The sequence below is a fragment of the Amphiprion ocellaris genome, chromosome 24, assembly GCF_022539595.1.
Source record: "Amphiprion ocellaris isolate individual 3 ecotype Okinawa chromosome 24, ASM2253959v1, whole genome shotgun sequence".
NCBI lineage: Eukaryota > Metazoa > Chordata > Actinopteri > Pomacentridae > Amphiprion > Amphiprion ocellaris.
In genome coordinates, this window is record NC_072789.1 from 3,419,678 (window position 1) to 3,446,570 (window position 26,893).

Here is a 26,893-nt window from a genome sequence, read left to right on the forward strand (position 1 = left end):
AAATTTGGGGATTTTTTTGCGGAATTTTAGGATTTTTTTCAGACACGGAAACAATATTTTTTGTGCCTGTAAATGAGGACAACAGGAGGGTTAAGTCGTAGCCAGGAGGTGGCAGTAAGTTCAAGCAACCCAGAAGGAGATCAGTACAACTACTGGAGTAAAAAGTCAAAGAACCTTCATTAAAAACAAAAACATTTTATTAAAGAGGAAGCGGGATGGTTTGTATCCCTATTTTCTATACATTATGTGCTATACAATGTAGAATACAGAGAAACAGACGGAGCACAAGAGCTGAACCCAGGGCCGGTTTGATTTCACTCGCTTCTTTACACACATAGGAAGGAAGTCATTGTCAGAAAGCAGGAAAGCGGTCTACGGACCGTACGCAGCACCGAGTTGTTTCACTGACGATAAAAATTAAATCTGGAGCATCACCGCACACACATTTATGGAAGTGCACAGAGAATCCAGGGCTGATGTTGGAGGATATCTGTTCCTGGAGGATATCTGTTCCTGAAGTCACCGTGTGACGCTGCTGAGGAGGAATATTCTACAAACCTGAAATGTACTGCAGTTTGGTAATGTGCAGGAGTAAACCAGAGAAACATCTGAACAACACTGCTGGAGAACTTTTGAAATGAAAAAAGCCAACAAAACATTACTTGGAGTATCATTTTTACATTACTTTGTTTAGTTAAATGGGAGTTAGAGGGAAGAGGAGGCGCACAAGATCGTAATTTGGGTAAATCTGGCTCGTTACTTTTTTTTTAACCTTTAAAACCCTCGACTGGAGACCAGATTTTGCACAGCATTCACGGCTGATTGTATAATTTGCTGATTAAAATACAATTTGGTTTCTAACCTCAATGAACAGTTTTTTTTTTTTTTTGTTTTTTGTTTTTTTCAAGAAAACTCCAAAAGGGAAATCCACCATGCGACTTCTGAAGCAAAGAAGACTTCACTGCTCAGGTTTGGGTCACGCCTGGATTCAGAAATGTTAATTTGCTCATTTATATTCAGATTTAAATGTATCGGGAAGTATGTGAGGCTTGTGCTGTGGAATTTCAGGAGCTAAATACACCAACATGAACAAATCTAAAAGTTATAGTGATCCAGAGCAGAACAGAAGGGAGGAAAGCTAATAAAGGTTCTATTTCCATCCTGAAATGATGCTACAGTTCTGAATAAACTCGCCTTGAACACCCTCTTTAAGCCTCACTTAAATAAACTTGTTTTCTTCTTTATAATGTCAGAATAGACTCGTTTTCAGAAAATAAACTGCTTGAGTTAACATTTAGAACAAATAATCATTTAAACGTGGAAATATTTACATTTTTTTTCTAGTTTCTGTGTGTTTATGGAGCGAGAAGAAGTGAGGTTGTTGTGGTTGTTGTGAGGATTGTATTCCTGAACATGATCTCATACAGACATGAAACTAAGCGGGGAAATGAAGGGAAGCCACACTTAAATATAAACTAAGTTAACCCTTAATGACATTCTTTACATCAGCTGATTCTCAGTAAGGGAGCCTCTCACGAATCTGATTAAAAGAAAGAATAAAGGAGGCAACCGCATGGCTTTGTGTCTGTATGATCTTTGTGTGAGTGTGTGTGGTGTTTAATTCCACATCTCCTGTATGATTGTGGTCAAGCTGACCTGATGCACTAAAAAAACCCTGGATTTTAAGTTGGAGAGTGCAGAGGGACTAGGGTTAGACCGATAAACCGGTAAACGTTAACCTTGTGTGTCCAAATTTCGAGAACAAACCTCCAGCAGCAGCAGCTCTCTCTTGAATATTTGTACTAAAATCGATTTTAATAACTGCTACGGGTACAAAATTGAAAAAATAGCGATATCAAACCCATATATCGGTCGAACCCTAGTGAGAAGATGGAAAAAAGCCACAGGTGTCGATGTGGAAAGATGCATATACACATACATACATTTTTGCATAAACTCTATGTACATACATTGGGACTAGATTTTGGCAACCACACTGAGAAAAAGAGGTTTTGCTTTTTTTTCTCATTTTAATAAGGCATGCCATGTACGGTGGCCCTGTGTGACTCGGGGAGCTCAGTCTGACAGCAGCGTTTCTCACCTCCAAAACTCACTTGTATTTTGCAGGAATCTTGCCGAAGCCTTCCAATCAGGGTGTCTGAAAGTTTGTTCCTTTGCGATCCCGCTCAGCCGACTTCCCTGTGATGTCATCTCTTGGCGACCGTCGCCGCCGTGATACTGCGACCGCTCCTCCAAGGCATGACATCATCCCGACGCTTAAAAGTCTGCTATTAGTCTCTGTGATGTCACAGCCCCCAGTGCTCCAATGCGAGAAATATCGTTTGTCAGTCATGTCGCTGTCGTGTCAGATATTTGACAATCGTCGCCCCCGGGTGGCGCCCAGCGAGGCTCGAAGTCTCGGCTCTCGGGCCCTGAAGAGAGTCAATTACAACATGGTATTTAACAAAGACGGAGACAGCAACTGTGTCAGCGGTTTCTCTGCAAAGCGTTTCACTAAAGAGTCTCTCATTGACATTTACAGAGTGTCAACAACTTCCCAGTGGGAGCAGTTCATCAACCGATACTACACTGACTTGTTTTTGGGCAATTTTCAGTCCTGTCACATTTTTTCCTCACTGTGGACTCATTTTTCACAGTAATATAAAGTCCTGCACCTCTGAGGAAACAGTACAAGCATGGATAGAAGTACAGAGCACTGAAAAATGTCTCCTTTGCAATATGAAACAAGTATGAAATTTAACCTCCATGTTGTCCTGTGGGTCAAAATTGACCTGGTTTAAAGTTAGAAAATGTGGGAAAAAAAGATATTTTCTCATTGAAACTTCTGATGTCCACATTTTCAACATTTTTGGGAAATCTTTGAAAATTTTTTGGTGGAAGAAAAGAAATGTTAAAAATGTTTCTTAAGGACATTCACAAAAAAATCTTTGATTTGATTGATTTTTTTTGTGATTGTTCTTAAAGAAAATATTAGAAGTTTTACAGATATATATGGAATCACTTTAGATATTTAAGACTTTTTTGGGAAGATTTTTACTCATTTTTTGAAAATATTTACAAGAATTTTCTTGCCAAATTTGGGGGATTTTTTAAAATAAAAGTTTTAAGGGAATTTTTTAAGGAATTATTGGAATTTTCTTCCTAAAGGTTTTGCAAATTTTCAGAAATTTGGGGAATTTTTTTGCAGAATTTTTGGTTTTTTTTTTCAGACAAAGAAACAATATTTTTTTGAGTGCCCATAAGTGAAGACAACAGGAGGGTTAACTAAAGATGCTGTACTTCCACACTTTGTCTTCACTGCACTTTTCTGGTTGTACAGAATAGTGCAGAAGTTTTGGATTATTACAGAATCTCACTGGAACTGCCAAGTTATTTTTGACGTGAAATACAGGGATTCTGATAAAATATCACAATTTCACATTTAGATTTGCAGATAAATAGTTTGGACTGTAGAAAGTTTCTTGTGCTTTTCGCAGTTTCTTGCTCATATAAATGGTGTAGTTTGTACCATTTATTTGAAAGACACTCATTTTCAAAGCCCCCAGTGTGTGTTAGAGATCAGAGAGTTAAAGGTCAAGCAAGAGTGAAAGATACAACAATTAAATTATACAATTAAAATAGGTCCTGGAGTGTAGTTTATACCACACTGCAGTGTTTATAGTCATTATGGTGCTTCAGTCTCAGCTGGTTCCTTGCTCCGACGGTTGTTGGGTCAAAACAAATGCAGTTGCTGAAGTTCCAAACAAATATCAGATTCAGACTCCAGGTAAAATTTTTCTGCTCACACTGGTAAAATTAAAGGATGTGTGAGGATTTTAGCATCATTCTTGGCATCAGCTTTAAAATTAAATACCAGCACTGGCTCAAAATGAACACCCACAGGCAGATAATACCAGCACAGATAGGTTTACATGTATGCTGAAGTACTACAGTTTGCTGATTTTGTCAAAGTGCACATTTATATCATGTCATGATATTTGTAGGCATAACAACATGTTAATTCCACTACAGGAGAGACCTGCTGGTGGAAAAATATATGCATATATTTGTAACTGGAAAGGAGATTGAAAAACACTGGCATATTGTGCATCACCAGTAAAATTCACAGTTTGATTACTGGATATCAAACACATTACATCACATCATGGGAGGATTCAAAGTGACTGAAGACAGCCACTGGATCTGGTCGGCAACAAGGACTTAAAGTATTTAAACATTAATTGATTGTTAAGATGACTGATTTCCACACATTCTGGAAAACTACATCTGGGGTAAAATAACTGCTGTTTTTTCATATGTTTAGTGACGCTGATGCGAGACTCTGACAGCAATAAGTTCACTTTAGATTATGTCAGATTATGTCAGCTATTTACTAGATTTTTAAACACATATGAGGGAATGTTTTTATTGGGATTAAGTGTGTTGGACGTGAGTTTTGTAATCCAAACCTGTAGTGCTCGTTGAAGTCCAGTCTGAAGCTGAGGAAGCGCAGACTCTCATCTGAACTGGTCATCAGCAGCACCAGGAACTGCTGGACGATGCTCTGAGAGGAGGATGAGGTGGAATATGGGTCAGACAGACACATGGATGAGGTAAATATCAGACATATGTTCCAGGTGGGGTAGATCGGGGTGTACCTGGTAGAAGTGGGTGAGGATGCGGAGCTGGGAGCGCATCTTTGGTATGGTTTCCTGAAACTCCTGAACCCTCCTCTTCTCCTCTGCTTCCTGCTCGGCTGTCACTCCCCACTGACCCTGGATCAGAAGACGTACATGAATTTAGACAAGTTCCTGCCACTCATTTGTCCTCTGTATTTAGCCTAGAAATCCTCTCCTACCTCCTCCTCTCTCTGCTGCTTCTTCTCTTCGTACTGCAGGCGGAGGGTGAGCTCCTCCAGCGCTGAGCGGTAGAGGGAGTCCTGGGCGCTCTGAAACTCGATGATCTGGTCAAATATGGCCCTCAGCTGGTTCAAAAGGGACTGGATAGACACATGGCAACAGAGCGGAATTAAACGCACGTGCACTGCAAAAACTCTAAATCTTACCAAGTCTGTTTGTCTTATTTTTAGTCAAAATGTCTCATCCCACTTGGTTTAAGATAAATTCACTGAACAAGAGACATTTCAGCAGATGGAGGGACTTGTTTTAAGACAATGCATCTTAAATATCTTGCTAAGTCAAACAATCTTGAAATTATCTTGCTATGAGTTGAATTTTACAAGAAACAAGGTTCATTTTACTTTTCATACATTTTTCAAGCTGAGATGTTATTTGTAGAAGCTACACAATCTTGATGTAAGAAATAAACTTCACTTGATTCAAGTAAATGCGTTTTATTGGAAAATCACCAATTTGTTCATATTGTCCAGTTTGCTAATGTGTTGCACGCAAATTCAAAAATAAATAGTTGATTTCAATACTAAACTTGTTTACATGGTGTAGAGTTATTAATAAATGAGGGAGGAAGAACCACGGTCATATTTATAACTAATGTATTTTCAACCAACTGTTTGCAGACGGATATCTTAAAATGATTAAATCACACTTTTTATCTGGTTTCAAGGACAAGGTGGTCTGAAATCTAGAGTCATGTTGCTGTTATACAACCTAAAATAAGTCAAATACATCTTACATTTTGTACTCAATATGAATGTTCAAAAAGCAAATGTCTACTTTTGAGTTAAAAACAGCTGCTTTGGGGCACAGCTGGCTTCCCCTAAAAGACAACAGCTGCTGTCAAAACACAACTAAATATTATGATTTCTAGCTAACTGTGAGAAGACATTATATCTCTAAATGCTTCAATTAATCTTTGTAATCTTATTTGAAGTACAAGGTGGTCACAAATCTAGAGAAGTGCCGCTATAATACAACTCAAAATAAGTTTAATACATCTCAAATTAGGAGGTGTCATTTATTTCAAGGTAAAAGTTCTTTGAAAAAAGTTTTTTTTTTCTTGTTTTGAGAGGGGCATTTTTCCAGTGTGTAAAAGGGGAGAATTACTATTAAAACAGAGACTGCAGAGTGTGTTACCCTGCTGTTATTGTCGAGCAGGCATCTTGAGATGATGGTGTCTAGGAAGACGTCGTGGGCGGCGATGATGTGGTCGAGGTCCTGAGCCTGCTGCACTTTGTTCCACAGCTCGTCCCAGGAGCACTCCAGCACCTACACACAACGCACAGGTTACTACTCATGTATGGGGAGGATAGTGCACTTTTATTAAAAATCAGATAGCAGAATGTTACTGCATCCGCTTGAGACATAACAATGGCGTCTTCCTGTCCACAGTCTATATGTTTGTTTTTAGGAATCCTTATATATACTTTATCAGATGAGCAAAGAAATATTTGCAGTTAAATATTCTCAATTTGCCTAAAAATATATCCATAATTTGAGTGTAATAATCTGCTGCAGTAAATCTGCAGTGTTGCATTTAACAGACGCAGCAGATTGCCTCCTCCTGTGATCGCTGCTTCTTTCTTCTTTTTTTTTAACTGATGCTTTACAGCCCGTGTTAGTAACAGCTCTGCTAATGGCCTGACCTCAAAGGTGATGTAGTACTGCATTTGGTGGATGAAGTGGACCATCTCGGAGGCCAGGATGTGACACTGGTGCAGCACGCCGGACAGCTCTGGAGGGGAAAACACACAAGGATAGGCGACAATACAGGATGCAGTACGAATAATGACAAATAAGATGTTTTGTAATGATAAAATAGATCAAAACTGATATCAGAGGTGATTTTAACGTGACTTCCTCATGTTTTATAAACACTGATTTTATATTATTTAACAGAATGTAACACAGATCTCTCTGGAGAAACAATTTCATTAAAAGTTGTGTTAAACAGCCTGATATTTATTGTAGTGTGTTGGTCTATTTATGTATATAAAATCGCACTTTTATTGCTTTTGGAGCCCATTTTGTTGTTGCATTTCTGTAGATTGCAGAAATTTTGATATAAAAGACGTGTGTCAACTTATTCCTCTGCATCGCAAAAACTATTGGAAGATTTGAAATGAAGTTGTCCTTAAAAATGCCACCAAAATTACACCATTTATCAAATCCAGAAACTGGAACTTTCAACCATCCCTGAACAAATAATGTCATGAAATTTAACCAAATCCAAGCTTTAAACTACAATATTTTTACATGTCTTATTGAAAGTTTGCCAAAAAAAATGTTTGTATTAAACAGATTGTGTAGATAAAATTGTGTAAAAAAGGAAAATAAAGTGTGTCCTCAGCACAATTTGGGGGACTGGCTGTGTTAACACAAAAGCAGATAGAAGACAACTGTGGACAATGATTGGAAATGTTTGTAGGAAAACATCGGTAGGATGCAGGCAACTGGAAAAATGTTGAAATCCAACTTTTCTGTGATTTATAGGATTATAACTGAGTCATACTGCACAGAAGACATTTTTGAGTTCTCTCTCCTTCTAGCCATGGTTGTGCTGTTCCCATAAATGTGTTGGACTTTATACTGCAGTAAAAAAAAATAAAAAATTAGCCCACATCCACAAACTGCTTGAGGTTCAGGGGTTTAAATCAAACTGTCAGGGCTGTGTTTAATCCAATTAAAGGAATTAAACATTAAGCAAATGTAAACATCCTTAAAAGCAAAGTGTGTGGAGAAATAACAGTAAACACTAAAAAATGAACGCAAAATGAAGTTTCATTTCAGCAGAGCTGTCCTTGAGCACAATATGTGCGCTTGTTTACGTACCAGGCATGGTTTTGAGCAGTTTGGCGTTACACATCTGGCCCTTCCAAATGTCAGTCAGTGTGTATTCCATCCTCTTGGCCCTCCACAGGAAATTAAACACACGCAGGTAGTGGCCCATACACTCCCTTGTAAACACCTAAAACACAACATAATAAATAGACGTTAACACACTTCCAGCTGCATATGAGCTGATTTGAAGAGCCAGTAAGAAACAACTGATTGGGAATTGTATGAGAAAGTGTGTGTATTACTGTTGCAATGGGTCCATCAACATGGTAGTCCAGGCTGAAAACATCCCAACCTGTATCACCAGGAGACACCTGGAGAAAACAAAAGACAGGGAAAGTCAGTGGAAGTAAAGGACAAATAACTCCTGTGTTCTAATGCTACATTGTGTTAGCTAATGGTGTTGAAAGGCTCATTGATGATTAGAAAACCCTTGTGCAGTTATGTTAGCACATGGATAAAAGTGTGAGTTTTCATGGAAAATATGAAATTGACTGGGTGAGCCCAACCTTTTGAACAGTAGTATATATAAATATATAACTACCTCTAGCAGGCGTACGTCCAGCCTCTTCAGGATCTCTGCATTGTCATACTGGGCGTTAGTGGCTCGGACTGCCGTCTCCAAGATACCGGTCAGGTTGTGTTGGTATAAAGTGGTGGCAGGACGCGCTAACTCAGGTCTGGGAAGAAACAATTAGAAAACAAAATCAAACTTCTAACTCAAGGTTCTATCTAATATTTTACACTTGTGCCCAATATAACCAGTAAACCACAGACTTGTAACAAAACAAAAGTGTAAAAAGTATGTGTGTCTAACTTTAGCAGGTCCATGAGGTGTCTGATGAAGTCTCCCTGGCCCAGCAGCAGGTATCTCCTCATGGCCTGAAGGTGCTCCAGCAGCAGGTAGTTGCGGTTGAGAACGTCCAGCAGGTATTTGCTCGTGTCAAAGTAAGCGGCATCGATTTTCTCCTGAAACGCTCCTTCTAGGTCCGACAGCAGCTCGGCAGCTACGAGACAAATGAAGCCAGTATTATTACACCGTTAGCTGTGATTATTTAAAAACTGCATGTGGCATTTAATGTATTTAATGACTTTAAAGAAATAACACAAAAATTAAATAATACAGATTTTATATTAGAGTTCTGAAAGCATATACAGGAGTAACTTCGATTTAAATAAAAGCTGCAAAGCTCTTACACAAAATGAGAGTACAAAACTAACTCCCAAACAAGTATTTGTTATGTATTTTATTTCTGCATTCAAGGTACTTAACTCAGTAAAACCCACTGTTGCAGAAGTACATCAGTTATATATTTTTTTAATATTATTTCTATTTTCTAGAAAATATTTCATTTTGTCTATATTTCTTTTATAAATAAATAAATGTTTTATATATAAAAATATTATTTCAATTTCACAAAAAAAGTAGCATATATATACATATATATATATTAGTTTTATATATAAATATATCTTGGTTTTTTTTGCAAATTTTCTTCTATATTTCTTCTATATTTGGGTTATTATTATTTATGTTTTTTTATTTTTTGGTTTATGTACATAATTTTTTTTTTTTTAATATCCTCTTCAGCCCTTCAGCTCATACAGTAAAAGCACCAGATCAAACTGGTCAGATCAAGTCCTACAGTCCGAATCAATAGAATATGGCTAAGTATGTCTCTTTTCTCTCCACAGTCAAAAGAAGGACAAGGCCAGTGAGCAGTAAGAGCATCGATCACTGCCAGTCCACTAGCATTCATCAATATAATACTATCAATACGACGAGGACAGAACAAAAAAAGAGGCTCTTTATCAGCCAGTGATGTCATTAGTAGATCTGATTCAATAACAACAGTGGAAAAAAATAGCTGCTAAAAACAAGAAACAAAACAAAACAATATTTTATTTCCATGTAAAAGGACTGTAATGCTATTACTATTGCTCTTTTGACTTTCAGCATGATGCAGCGTGCTTAATATTATTTCTACCCAGCATCAAATGTCCCATTATGAGGTGTTGAGACAAAGGGAGACTCTTGCCATCCTTAGGAGTGTCTGCAGACTTGGACGCTGCTGTGATCTTTCCCGGCGGCGTCCTGTCATGACAAACCTGATGCAGGAAGTTTATGGATTTACCGATCAGCAGAACCTACAGGGACAAGACAGCGAGTCGTCTTAGCGTCATTTTGCAGTCGTTTTCCGTCTCGGCTGTGTCCACGAGCAGAAAAATAAAGCCATGTGTAACGGTGTGTGCACCTTGCGGGCCTGGTCCATGGTGATGAACGAGGGGATCATGGACTTCCTGAGGGAGTACTTGTCATGCCACAGACGATCCGTCTTCACGTTGGGATCCGATGCTACAAAGAACTGCGAACACAAACACACACCCCAACTCGGTTTAGTTGGAGGTTTAACAATCTGATCAGGTACTTTCACTCTAGTTCCGGATATAATACACTCTAATGAAACACATTTATCTCCTGTGGAACTGATTCCACTCACACTGAGAATGAATGGGAGTCTAAAGTAGCTTTTGACAAGAATGAAGTTAAAGGTCAAACAGTGAACAAGCAGCTCCCTGACAGAGGTTTTCATCCTTTGTCACGTTCACTTAGACAGTCCTTTTATTTCAGAGAGTAGCACAGTAGCCTCAGCTGGCTTTCTAATGGGACAGCTGAAGGATGTGTACGCTGTCTGTTGATCATTTCCAACTGTCAGGGTCACTTTGAAGCCATCTCTATGAAGCAGTGTCCCAGACGCCTACATTTTGTGTTTGAAATATCAGTGTTAATATACCAACTGTTAGATTTTAGGTTCCGTAAAAGAAGAAAATTGTCCAAAATGGCTCAAAAATTGTCCAGGTCAATATATAATTCAGGGACATATCTTGCATACATTTTTATTAAAAGTAATAAAACTAATGTGTTTTTATGTTCATTATGATCATGTCTTTACAAATTCCATCATTATTTATTATGGAAACAATCACTTATTAATAAAAAATGACAGGATATCACTAAAATGTCAACTAAATAACCGTCCCAATTTAATAACAACCACCTTCCCATTAGCTGAACAATAATAAAATGAGCTGATTCAAAAAATAGTTTTGTTTGACTGGCTGGTTTACGGGACTAGTTATAGTAGTAATAACGGCACTGGTAGAACCACAACAACTGGTAGTAGAAGTGGTTTTTAACTGCAACATGATAAATATGTGCAAAGTTTTGTACATGGCTTGTTAATACATCATTATGATACAGATAAATAATTATTTTCTAACTCTATGAGGTCCTGCTTTATTTATATTTATTGACATTTTAAATAGTGCCACAAAAGAAGGGCATATATCACATTTACTAACAAGAATAAGGTTGCAGATTTTTCAATATGCTAACACCGAAGAAAACATATTTACCTAACATGTAAACAGATGTTTATACACACAAATATATTACAATATGGCCACATCATGCTGTGTAATTTTGCAACCAGTAACATCACATGTATTTAGGCCTCTGTGAGCCGTAATTACAGCTGTAGTTTATTCCATGTGTTTAAATGGACTGTATATGTGATCTTCTGGGTAGTTTTGCTCCTGAAAAGTGCAATAATTTCCCCTCTGTGTTCTTAAACACAGCTATTAAAACCAAAGTCCGGTGTTAAGTAATGGTTAATGCCGGAAACATAAATAGTGTTTGTGTGAGGGGAAACGGAAAGAGGGGAAGGGCACGGAGAAGTAAAGGAGACACATCCATCACTGTGGTTTCCATTACGCTCCTCTCATCAGTTCTCATTTAAGAGGCTGTCCTAGCTCGCCTCTCTTTCTTTATTTCTGTCGCTCTCTCCTCCCTCCTCTTCTCAGTAATGTTCCCTCTCACTGGGGTCAAACGTCAGAGCAGTTGAAGAGTTCCAGAAATGAGCTGTAAATTCTCTGTAAAAGTACCTCGGGGAGGCCGGCTTTCGGCTCACTCATTAAGCTTTGGATGCACCGCATTACATCCCGGCTGATTATAATCACAGCTTTTGATTATCACTGAAACTATAGCGGTATCTGAAGTGTGTGAGACGAGTTCTACTGAAGATTCTCCAAGAAACAGACACACAGAAAAGATCAGAAAGGAGTGTGTACCTCATGGTAGGTATCTTCCAGCTCTCCGTCGTAGATCCACCTGTAGAGGAAGTTGAGGATGGGGTGCGACACCAGGCTGAGGATGTGTTGAACCAGCGCTCTCATCTGCGGGTCTCCAGTTTTCCCGTAGGCGTGAACTGCCGAAGCCAGCTCGCCTCCCTTACGACCTGAATGACACGGTGCAGGGACTTTCATATTCACCTGATGCTCAAATGCAACACTCATGGCGAGGACAAACCCAACCCACCTTGGCAGTAGTCGACGAGGGCGGCCAGCGTTTTGAGTCGGACTTTGGGATCGTACATCCAGACCAGCAGTCTCCTGAGAGTCAAACTGCTTTCTGTGCACATGTTCACACCCTGGTCATCCTCCACCTGCAGCTACAACACAAACACACGGATCAGCAATAAACAACGATCAGAAGCATTTGTTCAGTCAAAGACATCAAAATACCATGCGTAATCAGGTTTGTCTCAAAAGCCCAATTCACACGGGATTAGTCTTACCTCAGGACCAATGATGATTTGTAATAATTGCGGAGGATGTCTGTGATCTTAATTCCGCACGAATCCGCACGAATCGTGTCTGTAATTTATAAAGTAAAAATTCCACCACAAACTACCTACCATATTGCGCCAAACACCGACATCCTGTGATAATATTAGTCCCGTGTGAATCTGCATCTCAGTGATTGCGGGGTTTTTTAGTTAATTTTTTTTATTTTTTATTGCGCGCCTTTTTCTACCTCTTTCCCGGTTGAATTATGGAGGCTGGGGCGGAAATTATTGTCAGCATTTTAGGTGCAAATGCAGGAGTAGGCCTATGGACCATTCACAGAAACGGCGAAATCAGATCAACAAAAAGAGGGAAACTTGGGAGGATATTGAGAAGGATGACATACGTAGCAGCATGCAGTAAGAAACATTTTTCTAGGAATATCTTTCAACAGGCTGAATACAAACGCCCTGACAGCTGGTTATCCTGACAACGCTTCCCACTGTTCTCAAGTCACGTTGCTGCTTTGACATATTTACTGTTGCCACGACTACATACCACAGCGGATGTTGCGACGTGCACAGATTTAACATCATATCCGGGCTTCACTGTCAGTAAATTCGAGTAAAATACACACTTTGCTAATCCTGTGCAAATGCACTGCAAGAAACAAAAATTACCAGAGATCCCCAGGTCATACTAATCCTGTGTGAAAAGTGGAAAAGTATAATATTTTCTAATTTCTTTCATTTTATATGAAATAACTGGGACTTGAGGTTACACATTTTCTTGAGGGTGATGTTCAGAAAACAGGTACATTTCTTCAACACAGCTGTGACATTTTGAACAGAGGAAATGTGTTTTTGTGCACCACAATCATGATCCAAATCTTTTTATGGCATCGACTTCTAAACATTTTTGGTGCCTGTAAGCGTTAACCTGATTACCTGTGAGTGGAGGACAGAGAGGAGCCTGTAGTACTCCTTCAGCTCCTGGTGGAGCGAGGCACAGAAACTCTGAGGAGAGAGACGAGGACGCACAGAGGCAACATGAGTGGAGGTTTAGGTGCAAAGAAAAAACATCCAACTAGGACAGTGAATACACATGGCAGAGACAGGCTCACCTGTCCGACCAATCCAAAGGCCCGGTCCAGACTCCTGGCGTCGGTGTACTTCCTGACTTTGTTGTGGAGCCAGCCCAGTTCGGCCAGTCGGCTGCTGGTGTCCCTGAGGGACTTGCACAGCACCACCTAGTGAGGCAGAGGACACATAGCAGCACATAAAGACATGAAACAGTCACAGATAAGTAAAAAATGAACCTCTAGACCAGGGGTGTCAAACATGTGGCCCACAGGCCAAAAGCGGACCTCCAGAGGTTCCAATCCGGGCCGTGCCACGACTTTGTAAAGTGTAAAAATTACAGAGAAGACATTGACTGCAAATTGTGAATTTGTAAAACTTTAAATTTAAAATAATTTCTAGACCATGACAAGTTGTTTTAATCATAAATTAAAATACTAGATTGTTCATTGTTCTTTTGTGTCTAATATTTGTAATATTTTGTCTTGTTTTTTGTCTTTTTTGTCTGATTTTTGTTGCTTGTCTCATGTTTTTGCCATTTTGTGCTTCCTTTTTGTCTCGCTTGTGTTTTTTTCTCTTATTTTTGTCATTTTGTGTTTTGCTTTAGTTGCTGTTTTGTGCTGTTTTTTGCCGTTTTGTGTTTTTTGTCTCACTTGTGTTGTCCATTGAAACTTTTTTGCTGAATTTTTTAAGCGAAATTCGCTGGATTTTGGTTGATTTTTTTTGTGAATGTTCTTAAGAAACATTTTTAACATTTCTTTTTTACACCAAAAAATGTTCAAAGATTTCCCAAAAATGTTGAAAATGTGGACATCAGAAGTTTCACTGTGAAAATATATATATTTTTTCCACATTTTCAAACTTTAAAACAGGTCAATATTGACCTGCAGGACAACATGAGAGTTAAACCAACTAGTAAACATGAAAAAAAAGCATAAAACTCCTGCTGAGCATTCAGCTTTGCTGTGTTAACAAGAGTTATAATGGTATGTTGATTAGAATTTTAACTACACTTTCAACAAGGATCATCTGTAATGCACCTCCTTTGGAAATCTCTGAGTTACATCAGATGGATTAATGGAATTTAAATTATGTTCCCACTATAGCTGGCATGGCCTTCTTGCAGTAACAGATTGGCCTTCCAGTCCGAGGAGAGTTCACATTTAAGGAAGCATTAAACTTTCATGCGTTTAACAAAACCTTTTATCCACGCAGCTCTACAGAGAAGTTAAGTGACCAAAGAAGAAGTAGCCAAAATATCTCCCTCCTTGACTAATGTATTCTCTGTGGCTCCCTCCCCATCAGGACAGTGTCAGCAGACTGACCACGGGTCTATGTTTAGTGCCACTGAGCGAACACGGGACAAGTTCCATCTATGGCCCTGCTATCGATATTACGACACAGGGGGAGGTCAAAGAAATTGACAGGACGGACAAAAGAAAAGAGAAAGTGGAGGTCGATGCGGCTTGGAGCCAAAAAGGTTGATATTGATCTGTTGAATCGCTCCTTTAAAGTCCAATCAAAAACAGTCTTGGTATCATATCATCTAATCTGGACGATTTCAACTCTGCCTAACATGAAAGAATGATCTTGGAGTAAGTGAACAGTTAACAATAGTGACCATTAACTGCAGCAGTCATTATGGGATGATGATCTGAACTGGACTGTTGGTAATAAATGCAACCCGCTGCACTGATTCGTCTATTAACAGCTTTACAACACTTGATGCCGCTTCAGGTACCTTGCTGTCTATTTTGTAGCAGTTGTCCTGGGCGTTCATCTTGATGAACTTGCCATCTATTCCCTGGAAGACGTAGAGGATGTCACGTACCAGCGCTGCCTCGCTCACCTCACCTGCACCGGCAGAGGACGACAACACAGAGAATCCAGTGAACATCAGAGATACGGTCTGTGATCTCAGTTTGAAAGGAAAAACCTGAATCAGAGTCAGCATTTCTCAGATAAATAAACAAAAACAAACCAAAAGAGAGACGTTGGAGAACAGAGGAAGCTGCTTAACCCTCCTGTTGTCTTCACTTAAGGGCACCAAAAAAATATTTTCCTTGTCTGAAAAAAAATCCAAAAATCAGCAAAAAAATTCCCCAAATTTCTGAAAATTTCCAAAACCTTCAGGAAGAAAATTCCAATAATTCCTTTTTTCCCTTGAAAGTTTTATTTTTAAAAAATCCCCCAAATTTCTGAAAATTTCCAAAACCTTCAGGAAGAAAATTCCAATAAGTCCTTAAAAGTTTCCTTTAAAAGTTTGATTTAAAAAAAAAAAAAAAATCCCCCAAAATTGGCACAAAAATTCTTGTAAATATTTTCAAAAAATGAGTAAAACTCTTCCAAAAAAAATCCTAAAAATATCTAAAGTGATTACATATGTATCAGTAAAACTTCTAATATTTTCTTTAAGAACATTCACATAAAAATCAACCAAAATCCAGCGAATTTTTTTTTGTGAAAGTTCTGAAGTAACATTTTTAACATGTCCTTTTTTCCACCAAAAAATGTTCAAATATTTCCCAAAAATGTTGAAAATGTGGACATCACTGTTTCACTGTGAATTTTTTTTCCCCCACATTTTCAAACGTTAAAACGGGTCAATTTTGACCCGCAGGACGACATGAGGGTTAAAGTCAGCGTAAAAGAGCTTTTAAGATGGTGATAAAAGCAAAAAGATCTGCTCAGAGCCTCATCTGTGCACTACAATAAATGCAATACTTAATGCATCTACCTTATCGTGTTTATTATCAATGGTAAGAGCATCTTTATAGTAAATCCAATACACACAACTCATCGCTTTCACTTTCTCTTACAGGAATCGTTTCATCCCGTTTCTATACGTGTCACTCACCGGCTGCATCGCCGTCTCGTCGAGGACGGATCACTCTGGTGGCCGGAACTGGAGGCCCGAGCGGTGGTCGAGCGGTGGGCGGAGCCAGAGCAGAGGAAGGGGAGGAGCTTAAAGGAAGAGCCCATGCTAAACGTGAGCCCAGAGGCTGAGCAGCTGCAGATTGAGGAGGTTGACTGAAATGAAAACACATTCACTGTTAATATATGCATTTAAAAGTTGCTGTGACAAGTGCATTGTCCTTTTACTAGCGTCTGGAAATCACATGGCTCATGTTTAAATATCAAATGCAGTTTGCTTGCTTGCATTTTACAATATACAGAACAGTTCATAAGTTTGGGGTGTCTCATTTTTGTAATATTTTGTCTTGTTTTTGTTGCTTTTTTTGTCTTTTTTTGTCTGACTTTCATCTCATGTTTTTGTCGTTTTGTTTCTTGTTTTTGTTGTTTTGTGTTTCCTTTTCATCTCGCTTGTGGTTTTTGTCTTATTTTTGTCATTTTGCGTTATTCATTCTTTTGAGTGCCATTTTTATCGTTTCGTTTTGTCTCATTTTTTGTTGTTTGTCCATGTTTTTGTCGCTTTGTAACTTTTGTCAAATTTTTTGTCTCTTGTGTTGTTTCGTGTCGTTTTTTTTGTCATTTTGTGTTTTGCTTTATTTATTGTTTTGTGTATCGTTTTTGTCATTTTGCTTCATGCTTTTGTCATTTTGTGTCTCAATTTAGTAATTTTGTGTTTCATTTTTGTGACATTTTGTCTTGTTTTTTGTCTTTTTTTGTCTGACTTTTGTAATTTGTCTCATGTTTTTGTCGTTTTGTTTCTCTTTCTTGTCGTTTTGTGCTTCCTCTTTGTCTCGCTTGTGTTTAATGTTTTATTTTTGTCATTTTGTGTTTCACATGAGATCAAACTGGGCTGAATGAGTCTGACACCCCTGGATTAGGACACGGAAACAACCAAATTCATTTAGAGAACAAAATTTTGGACATGGAGAGTTTGCTTTGTAGAATCAGAGGTCACATTCAAAATAAATAAGATTCACTTTAAAGAAGTTTGCTTCAATCAATCAATATAAAATGTATGACTATGAAAATGTGATAACACTAAATAAAATCAACAGTACAAGTTAACAGCGGCTTCCCCGCTCAATACAAACACTTTTCCACCATCACAGCTCTTATCAACGTTTTAAAAATTCACATCTTTGTATAATGAAGGCATTAGTGCTGCGTGTTGTCCAAAGTGTAAATTCTAACTTAATTCCACGACAACTGTTTGGTGTTTTCAAGTGAGGAGTTGCCCTTTCCCGACTCCGAGATGAGCCCAGGCAGCTCGATGGTCATTTATAAACGAAGGAGTCCTGCATTATTAATGAGGATAAATGGAATTAAATGGCCTTCTGATGCGCCATAAAGCAGCGTTATAAGAGGTCAGGGCTGAGAGGCAAGCTGTTAATTGATGCTTCTTGTATCTGGCACGGTGCTTTTCAGAACATCAGATTAATAACGCTGCTCTCCCCGGGTGAACGAGCTTAAACACGTCTGATGAACGAGCCAAGTTTAAAGGTGTAAAAAAGAAATCTGTTCACACTGTCGGAGAGATGCTGATTAATTTAGTATGGGTTTGGCAAGTGCATCTGGACCTTTATAAAGTCCACCTGCTCAGACCATTTAAAGTACATGCAAACTGCCTATTAACGAGTGCATGAGTTCACATGAAACTATTCACCCGGACAGCAGCGACTGTGGCGTCGGTGTGGGCCCGTTCAGTGTGTACACTCCAAGACTGGAAATCCCGCTGGTCCCGACGCTGGCGGAGAGGCCGGTGCTCCTCTCGGCGTAGCCCAGGGCCAGGCTCTGGGGACGGGTGCAGTAGAACGGGGTGGAGTGGGCGTCCCTGGGCAGGGCCTGGGCGAAAAGAGCCCCATAGTTTCCAACCTGAGGGGGATTGAAGATAGCGAGAATAACAATCGGAAAGAAAATCAACTCAACCAAAAAAGCAGAGACAAAAGCTTCTGGAAAATGTTTGAAGACATCGTGTGCGTCTCACCCTGCTGGACGGTTTACGGGGGTCTTCAGAAAGGCTAAGCAGCAGGTAGAGAACCGACCAGCGATGCTTCAAAACACCCTGGCAAACAGCAAAAATCAAAATATAAGATAACATCCAAAAACCAAAATGAGACCATAATATGTAGAAATATAAGCCAAACTCGTATATAAACTAATACAGAACTAATATGAGCAATATTTCCCGTCAATCTGAACCCAGTGAAGTTAGTACATGTACTGGCTGAGGAAACAGTACAAAAAGAAACACCAACCTGTGTCTGAAGCTTTCTGTGCATCTCCGAGAACAGAGCAGCATCTGCTTCTCTCCTCTGCTTCAGCACTGCAACAGCATTCACACAAACTCTGTTAGCTGCTCATTAAAAACATTTCAAAGCTGGAAATGCTGCTGTACTACCTGTATTTGGGATGTGAAACTACAGAGTAAGAAAATGAATTAGTTCTGCCAGACTGCAGAGCTTGCTATAAATAAGAAAAGTATTTGTATCAATGAGACCATGATAACTTTAATGACTTATTTTGGCTTATTTTAAGAACTCCTGAAACCAAAACAACCCCAGTAATCCCCGTCCACATTTGAAAAGAAAAAGGCACGACAGAACTGTAACTTTGAACCCAACATAAAACGAGCTTTTGGTTCAGTAGAGCTGCATGACAAATAGTATTCCTGCAGCTGTTTTGTCGGTGTTACTGGAATAAATGACTTAATGTGCTCATATGACTCAAGGTAAACATATTTAAATGCCTGACTTAATCACATTAAGAATTAATGCAGAAATCCAGTCGTTGCTTTAACGGCAACTCTCAAGAAAAAAAAAACCTTAACCTGCATGCCAACCTGAGGAAATGGGATGATATAAATAATCTGTACAGTAAGTGTTGTGCTATTTTTGTTTTATTGTCTGCATCATGGCTTGGATCAATGTTTTCCCACTAATGGCGCTACCTTGGTTACTCTAAAAGTCAACAGGGATTTGATGGTGCAATAAAGATTTTCAGGGTCTTTGTGGAGTGGCTCCAGCTCAGAAACTAATGTGCACACGGGGAGCACACATTAAAAAATACCTGAGTGCAATAGAGACAGACACAAAATCAGTTCCTCACTTCTGTGATAGCAGTCCTGTAACCTATGCTATAAATTTGTTATCACAGAGGGGGTTATTACTAGTCCAAATGTCACTTACATTCTTTCTTGATCTTCTCCGACACCAGGAACTCGTCTCGTTCGATCGTGGGGGCATAATTACTGCCAATAACTCGCACCGCATACTGGAACTGGTGGGCAACTTCAGCTGGAAAAACAAATGTCAAGTGGTCACGGAAAATGGGTAGCATGTTGTGGGATTGTAGTAATGAGCAACAGTAGGGATCAGGAGACGTTACCTCCCATTTTCCTACTCATTTTCAAATAGTTGCACATGCACAATATAACACTTCTGAGCTTATATACTGGGATGCAGGTGTAAATTAGAAAATAATGGTAAATAATGGGATTCAGTGAGTGTGGATGACTCTTCCAGTGACTTGACTCATCCAGTCATGCCAAAATGCAAAGGTTTGATGCATTTGATCACAGGATTGATATCTCTCCACCTATGCCCACCAGGCTAACCCTCAACTGAAATGTCTGTACACAGCAGAGGCCTGCAGCTAGCACTAGTGATCCAATAGCCATGAAAACACTACACTGATCAGCGAGAGAGCTGATCACAGACGGATAAAATGAACAGCTGCTCTCTTTATAAAACCAGAAATAACGGTGTACTACAGTGGCAGCTGTTAACCGGGATGTGCAGCATCTTTAGCTGCGTTCATGAAGCCCACAGCTAAAGTGGTAGCTTCCAAAATCAGTAAATTTATTCTTAATCGGTTGATGTGGCGGATAAGACTGGGCTTGTTTACGGACAAAGAAACAAATAATATGCTATCTTCAGTTCGGCATATGTCCTAAAGACGAAGCGGCGGTTATTTCAGTGGAACTTCACCCGTTTCCTCCAATACTCCGCCACGAAAACATATCGGGTTAACCGACGCACGCTGTTAAAATCGTTGAATTATTCATGAAATTACATCTTCCTGGTGATAAATCTGTCAGCCGAATTAACCAGTCGACGTTAAGGATTCACCTGATGTTTGGAAATTTTGTGTGAAGTATGTATGTTCCGCAATAAAGAACGCAATCACAAAAAGACGGGCTTTTTTGAATGAGGTTCGTTGTGACATTCCCCGAATAGCCAGTACTGCACTAGCGCGGAGCATGCTAACGCTAAGTGATGTACCTTCGCTTTTCCCTGTGATTCTACAGCAGAGGCTCTGGAGGAGGACGTTGGGTGATTTCTGATCCAGAGTTGCCATGGTGTCAGCGGCAAACGTTTCGTGTGTTGCCGAATAATTCAATAAATGCGACTGAGCAATATGAACTAGCTCCAGCTTCCCACTACGAACAACGCCATTTTGACAGGCTAAGTCAAGCTAACAGGACGCAGCAGGCGTTAAAACCATCTTTATTTCAAAGTAAAAGCACAGAAATTCACAATAGATTGTTTAAATAATTTCAGAACAGTTGACGTAATAAGGGAGGTAAAAGAGAGAAACCCTGGCTTTTTGTAAATGATCATTAACGATTCAATAAAGGAGTGTTAAACAGTTGATTTTGACAATAAACGCAACGTCAATTGATTGCAAGTATTCCTAAAAATTGCTTATTTGGGATATAATAGCAGAATGACTCTTATTAATATTGTTTTCTTATTGATTTTGTCTATTTTATCAGTTGTATTTGTTTGTCTGTGTCTGTTACCTCTTATTTTACAGAATCACTGTTTTGATCGCTTTGACCATAGCTGCTTTGGACTATTTAAAACTACAGCCTTTTTATTTCTTGACAAACAACTGGTGAATTATATTTGGTTTTTTCTTTATTATTGCTATTAATCTCTTTTTCAAAAAATGTAACTAATGCCTATGTGAAATTAGGTATATTTTTGTACAATCTGTGAATGTGTCGTTGCCATCAATAAAGCTATAATAAAATATAAGGTATTCATTCTATATTTAAAAAGAGCAATAGTACAAGGTACCAGGGAAAACCCAACAGATGCTCTCGCAGTCCCTAAAAATAAATAAATAAATAAATACAATATATTAAAAAAAAATAATAAATCTGTTGCATAGGACTTTTATTTTGAAGGTTGAAACCAGAACCGGCTATTGTTGCCATAGCTACCTTTACTCTGGTGTTTCAACAGAACCCGCCGAAAAGCGTCTCCAGGAAACAGCGGTTGGACAATTGAATGAAAATATTTCCCTCCTGAAACGGAGCACCGCGGATTTTGGTTCTGACCCTTCTGACCCCAGCTAATTAGAAACTGATCGATTCACCAATGTGTTTATCACTTTTACTGTCGCATTAATTTATAAAACATGGAGTAAAAAACTGAAAGGAAAGAATATCTGAACGTTTTTCTATTTTTTATTTATTTTATTTTTTTTAATTTTGCCTTTCTGACCTCTTATTAGCAGTGGCATGCTACAAGATTGTGCTTTACCTAATGGATAAATTAATTAGTGAATAAATAAAAAGAGCAAGGAAATAAATAAACACAAAATACCGCACAAAAAAAAAAACTGCACATGCTTTTAGGGGATCCATGGATTCTTTTTTAATTTGCTGAGTTTTCGTGTCTAATTTTGTAGGGGTCATAAGTCTTGTTCAAAATTAGTCAAATTAATTTCCACAATTAATAATACTACTGTAAGGTGTTAGCCATAATATTTAAAATATTCAATAATTAATTTTGAGCATTTAATTTTCAGGTGTAATATTTCAGTTACATATGCAATATTTAAATTTTTCTGCGCAATATTTTATTATTATGTGCAATATAATTTACTGCCTAATTGTTGCTATTAGTTCTAACTTTATTTAGGCTTGTTTATTTTATATTTTTAGCAGTGTATCATATTTATAACATTGCTTTTCTGATAGGCAGTTATATTTATTATTATGTATTTTTTGACCAATACAAGAATTTCCCTTGGTATTAATAAAGCTCTAGCTTATCTTGTCTTGTCTTGTCTTGTCTTTTACAGGTTGTTTCCCAGAATTAACATAATTGCCATATATTATAGTCAGGTAAAGCTGTATTTTATGTGACTTTTGTAGGGCTTTTCTTGATTCATAGGCAAACTACTCACAACACAATAAATAACAGGGTGTAGGGTGATAAAACTAATATTTAAACTTTTTTTCTATTAGGTACTGAACAAAAAAGTTGATTATTAAAAAATTTGAACGTAAACACAAGGTTTAAGTTCAAATAGTAGAATCAAGTTTATTATTATTATTGTTTTTATTTCAGCACCGTGTGTGTGGACGGCAACATCAGGGTGTTGGGGTACTTTGAACCCGGACTATGGAGTAATGAGAGTGCCAAATTTTAAAAAAAATTCTATAAAAGAATAAGCAAATAAAAGTGGAAATATAAGAAGAATAAGTAAAATAGAAAATAAATAATATTTCTATATAAAGAAACATTAATGAATGAATCCATGAAAGAAGGCCAATTAAAGTAGAAGTATAAAGATGTTTTATGGATTAATTTTTTAAATTAATATTTCCACATTGTTTATTTTTTATTTTATTCATAAGCACATTTCTTTTTTTTAAATGTTTATTTATTTGTCTTTATATTTCCACTTTTATTAGCCTTTTTATTTATAGATTTATTTTTTATCATTATTTCTTTATATAGCAACATTATTTATTTTATTTATGAGCACATTTCTCCCTATTTTTTAAAATAATTGTATTTATTTCTACTTTTATTAGCCGATTTGTTTTTTTTTTGGATTAATATTACTTTAAATTGCCACATTATTTATTTTATATTTTATTCATAAGCACGTTTCTTCTTATTTATTTCAAAATTATTTTACTTATTTATCATTGTATTTCTACTTTTATTAGCGTTTTCTTCTATGGGTTCATTTTTTGGATAAATATTTCTTTATATAGCAACATTATTTTTTAAATTTTATTTGTAAGCACATCCCTTCATATCTTTTTAAAGATTATTTTATTTATTTGTCTTTATTTTTCTACTTTTATTAGCCTTTCCTTTTATACATTCATGTTTGGATTAATATTGCTTTATATTGCCACATTATTTTTTATTTTATTTATAAACATATTTCCTCTTTTTTCTTAAAAAATCACTTTATATATTTGTTTTTACATTTCTTTTACATTTCTATTTTTATTAACCCTTTCTTTTATGGATTATTTTTTATTAATATTTCTTTAAATATCAACATTATTTATTTTTATTTTATTCATAAGGACATTTATTCTTATTTTTAAAAATTGTTTTCTTTATTTGTCATTATATTTCTACTTTTTTTAGCCTTTTCTTTTATGGATTCTTTTGTTATTAATGTTTCTTTATATAGAAACATTTTTTCTGTTATTTATTGGTCTTCATATTTCCACTTTTATTTGCTTATTCTTTTATAGATTTATTTTTGTCTAGAATATATTTAAAAAACTGTCTTCCCATCGCATCTTTACGTGTTAAAAATTACTTTATTGTTTAATAACTTATTAAAGTTGAAACCCATCTCGTATTTGTTGCGGGTTCCAAGCAAACAAATCAATATCCTATAATTAACTGAAGCGTTCAATCAATTACCCGCCAGCGACACTAGAGTGCGCATGCGTTCACCTCGAGCCACCGAAGCCACCTGGCTGACGGCGTGACGTAGATGAAAGAAAATCTCCTTTGGCCGCGGCGCGAGACAAGAAGATTATTCCGCGCGCAGGAGGGGTCGCAAGGAGAGCGAGAGAGAGAGAGAGAGAGAGAGAGAGAGAGAGAGAGAGAGAGAGAGAGAGAGAGAGAGAGAGAGAGAGAGAGAGAGAGAGAGAGAGAGAGAGAGAGAGAGAGAGAGAGAGAGAGAGAGAGAGAGGAGTGTGGACGGGAGCCTCAGGGAGAAGGAAAACACGGACCCACGGACGCTCCCACGGCCACTCAAAGCCCGGAGGTGAGTCCAGGTTCAGTCGGAGCACCTCTCGGTTCAGGAAGAAGAGAAGAAGCCGGAGAAAGTCATGGACACAGCGGGGGAGTTAAAGAGAAGCTAAAGTCTCCGTTAAAATAAAAAACAAAAACACCGAGAAACCAGAAGAAGTGTCCGGAGAGGAAAGAGGAACAGGATGGGGATGGATTTCAGCACTCTTCGGACCCTCATCAGCCGATATGTAAGTTTATTATTATTATTATTATTTATTTATTTATTTGTCACACCTTTCCTCTCCTGACTTCACCAACGCGCTTCAAATTGGATAGAAAATGCGTGAACTTTTTAGTCACTGTCGGTCTCAGATTCCGTCGAAAGCAGCTACTCATCCGGATTAAGTTTCACTCACGAGAGGGAGTGGAGAGAAAGCTCATTGAGAAACGATTCTGAAGAAAAAAAACTTTGATTTTCCTGCAGAGTGGTAGTTTTGTTGTGAAATGTACCTTTACTTCCTCTTAAAACAATACTTCAGAGCTCCTTAAATGACACAAAACATCCATCTATTACTGTAGAATTCACATTAGAGAGTTAAAATCGTAGTTAAAATGTAGTTTCAATGGTATAAACGCCTTTATTTCCATATAAAACAATAGTAGATTGAAGTGTAAAGCCCCTTAAATGACATTAAACCCAAACTGCATGCATTGTTTAGTGCTGAATTTACATCGGAGAATTTAATACGCATTTAAAATGTGATTCTATTGACCTAAAATAATCGTATATTAAAGTGTAGAGCTCCCGAAATTACATAAAATCTGCATAAATTGTTGTGGATTACACATGGAGAGTTGAAAATGCATTTAAAACTTAAATTTTCCTGATGTAAGTGCCATTGTTTCCAAATAAAACAATGGTAATTTAATTAGAATTCACGATGGAGAGCTAAAATTGTGTTTTAAATGAATTTTCTGATTTTATTTTCACATCAAATAATTGTAGTTAAAAGTCTGCTTTAATGACAAAAAAACCCTGACTACTTAATTTAATGATAAAACATTAAAAAGAGTTTTAAAAGTATGTATGAAATTTCACTGATAGAAACGCCTTACTTTTTAAACATCAGAACCCCTTAAATGACACGAAACCTCGACTGTTTTCATTTTTTACTGTAGAATTCACATTAGAGAGTAAAAATCGCAGTTAAAATGTAATTTTACTGCTATAAATGATTTTATTTCCACAACAATGGTAGATTGAAGTGTAGAGCCCCTTAAATGACATAAAATCTGCATAAATTGTTGTGGATTACATGTGGAGAGTTGAAAATGTATTTAAAACTTAAATCTTCATGATGTAAGTGCCTTTGTGTCTAAATAAATGCAATTTTACAGCTATAAATGCCTGTGTTTACACGTAAAATAATGGCAGTTTAAACATCAGAACCCCTTAAATGACATGAAACCTCGACTGCTTTAATTTTTTAATGTTGAATCCACAGTGGAGAGTAGAACATCAAGTTTAAAATGTAGTTTTACTGCTAGAAATGGCTGTATTTCCACATAAAACAACGGTAGATTGACATGTAAAGCCCCCCTAAATGACATTAAACCCAAACTGCATGTACTGTTTAATGCTGAATTTACCTTGGAGAGTGTAATACACACTTAAAATGTAATTTTATTGGTATAAATGTCTGTATTTACACGTAAAACAAAGGCATTTTAAACATCAGTACCCCCTTAAATGACATGAACCCTCGACTGCTTAAATTTTGTACTGTAGAATCCACAATGGACAGTAGAAATCAAGTTTAAAATGTAGTTTTACTGCCATAAATGCCTTTATTTGCACGTAAAACAATGGTAATTTGAAGTGCAGAGCCTCTGAAATTACACAAAGCCCTGACTCCTTACTTTTTTTTTGACTATGAAGAGTAGAAAACAATAATTTTGGTCGTAAATCTACCTTTTGGTGACGTATTAATGTTCAGTTTAGTGTCCTTAAAGTACCTCGACCTGCTACCGTTTGTAGTATTGCAGCACATTCTGTTCACACACCCCACCTTTCAATCAAAATATCAAATGGGCTCTTAAATAAAGTGAAAGGTGGAGCTCCGTTTGCAGTCACCAGTTGTAAAGCAGCACAGTCTACATGTCTGCTCGTGACAGGACAGGCCAAGAAATGCAGACAAACAGCAATTATCACTCATCCTGCCACTCACTCTCATCTATTATGCTCCCTCTCTGCTACAAATGGAACATGAATTATGTAATCCAGTATTTTCTCCCTGCTGCCGGTCGAATCGATGGCCGGCTATGTGGAGGTGGGTTGCATTAGGGCTCCACGGTGATGTGTGCGACAATAATCCAGGCCCGTCTCACATGCTAGAAAGGGTTCACACCGCAGCTCCATGCTCAGCCGAGGCTTACATGCAGCCTCCCAACTGTTGCAGATGGCTGATTAAATGAAATCCCCGCCGTGTGGAGGGTGAGACGGAGCCGTGCAGTA

The 26,893-nt window shown here is 37.7% G+C and overlaps 2 protein-coding genes across 12 annotated transcripts in view; one reads left to right on the forward strand and one right to left on the reverse strand.

Moving 5' to 3' along the window:
- Positions 1-179: 179 nt before the first annotated feature.
- tubgcp3 (tubulin, gamma complex associated protein 3) lies at positions 180-20,834 on the reverse strand. Of its 3 annotated transcripts, none has more exons than XM_055008663.1 (23): positions 20,653-20,834; positions 19,558-19,665; positions 18,628-18,695; positions 18,357-18,434; positions 18,036-18,244; positions 16,317-16,489; positions 15,201-15,313; positions 13,504-13,629; positions 13,328-13,396; positions 12,133-12,265; positions 11,886-12,052; positions 10,010-10,120; positions 9,794-9,902; positions 8,572-8,761; positions 8,299-8,434; positions 8,000-8,068; positions 7,749-7,884; positions 6,563-6,651; positions 6,054-6,185; positions 4,859-4,999; positions 4,659-4,775; positions 4,470-4,564; positions 180-2,432 (listed from the first exon to the last, which is right to left on the reverse strand). In XM_055008663.1, the coding sequence occupies exons 1-23, from the start codon at positions 20,726-20,728 to the stop codon at positions 2,366-2,368; spliced, it is 2,712 nt and encodes a 903-aa protein (XP_054864638.1). In that variant the 5' UTR covers positions 20,729-20,834; the 3' UTR covers positions 180-2,365. The 3 variants fall into 3 exon arrangements, with proteins under 3 accessions (XP_054864638.1, XP_054864639.1, XP_054864637.1); XM_055008664.1 differs by having other exon boundaries at positions 180-2,436; positions 4,455-4,564; XM_055008662.1 differs by having other exon boundaries at positions 9,743-9,902.
- A 3,457-nt stretch (positions 20,835-24,291) lies between these two features.
- The window catches only part of atp11a (ATPase phospholipid transporting 11A), a 66,580-nt gene continuing 63,978 nt past the window's right edge, over positions 24,292-26,893 (forward strand). For 6 of the 9 annotated variants that reach the window (XR_008600822.1, XM_055008428.1, XM_055008432.1 and 3 more), the window contains exon 1: positions 24,293-24,626. Coding sequence is in view for 8 of the 9 variants with exons in the window: in XM_055008428.1 (XP_054864403.1) it covers positions 24,582-24,626 (45 nt within the window). In the remaining variant the exon portion in view is untranslated. Of the gene's footprint in view, positions 24,627-26,893 lie in introns of all 9 variants that reach the window. The other 3 variants (XM_055008431.1, XM_055008430.1, XM_055008429.1) reach the window with 2 other exon arrangements.

What these genes read in the sequence shown, in the direction of transcription:
- tubgcp3 (XM_055008662.1), bottom strand. Translation starts at nt 20,728, where the DNA reads ATGGCAACTCTGGATCAGAAATCACCCAACGTCCTCCTCCAGAGCCTC. An exon ending in CCTCGTCGACTACTGCCAAG is followed by an intron (nt 12,053 to 12,132) that starts GTGGGTTGGGTT and finishes CGTGTCATTCAG; the next exon opens with GTCGTAAGGGAGGCGAGCTG. An exon ending in TCCTCACCCACTTCTACCAG is followed by an intron (nt 4,565 to 4,658) that starts GTACACCCCGAT and finishes TCCTCCTCTCAG; the next exon opens with AGCATCGTCCAGCAGTTCCT.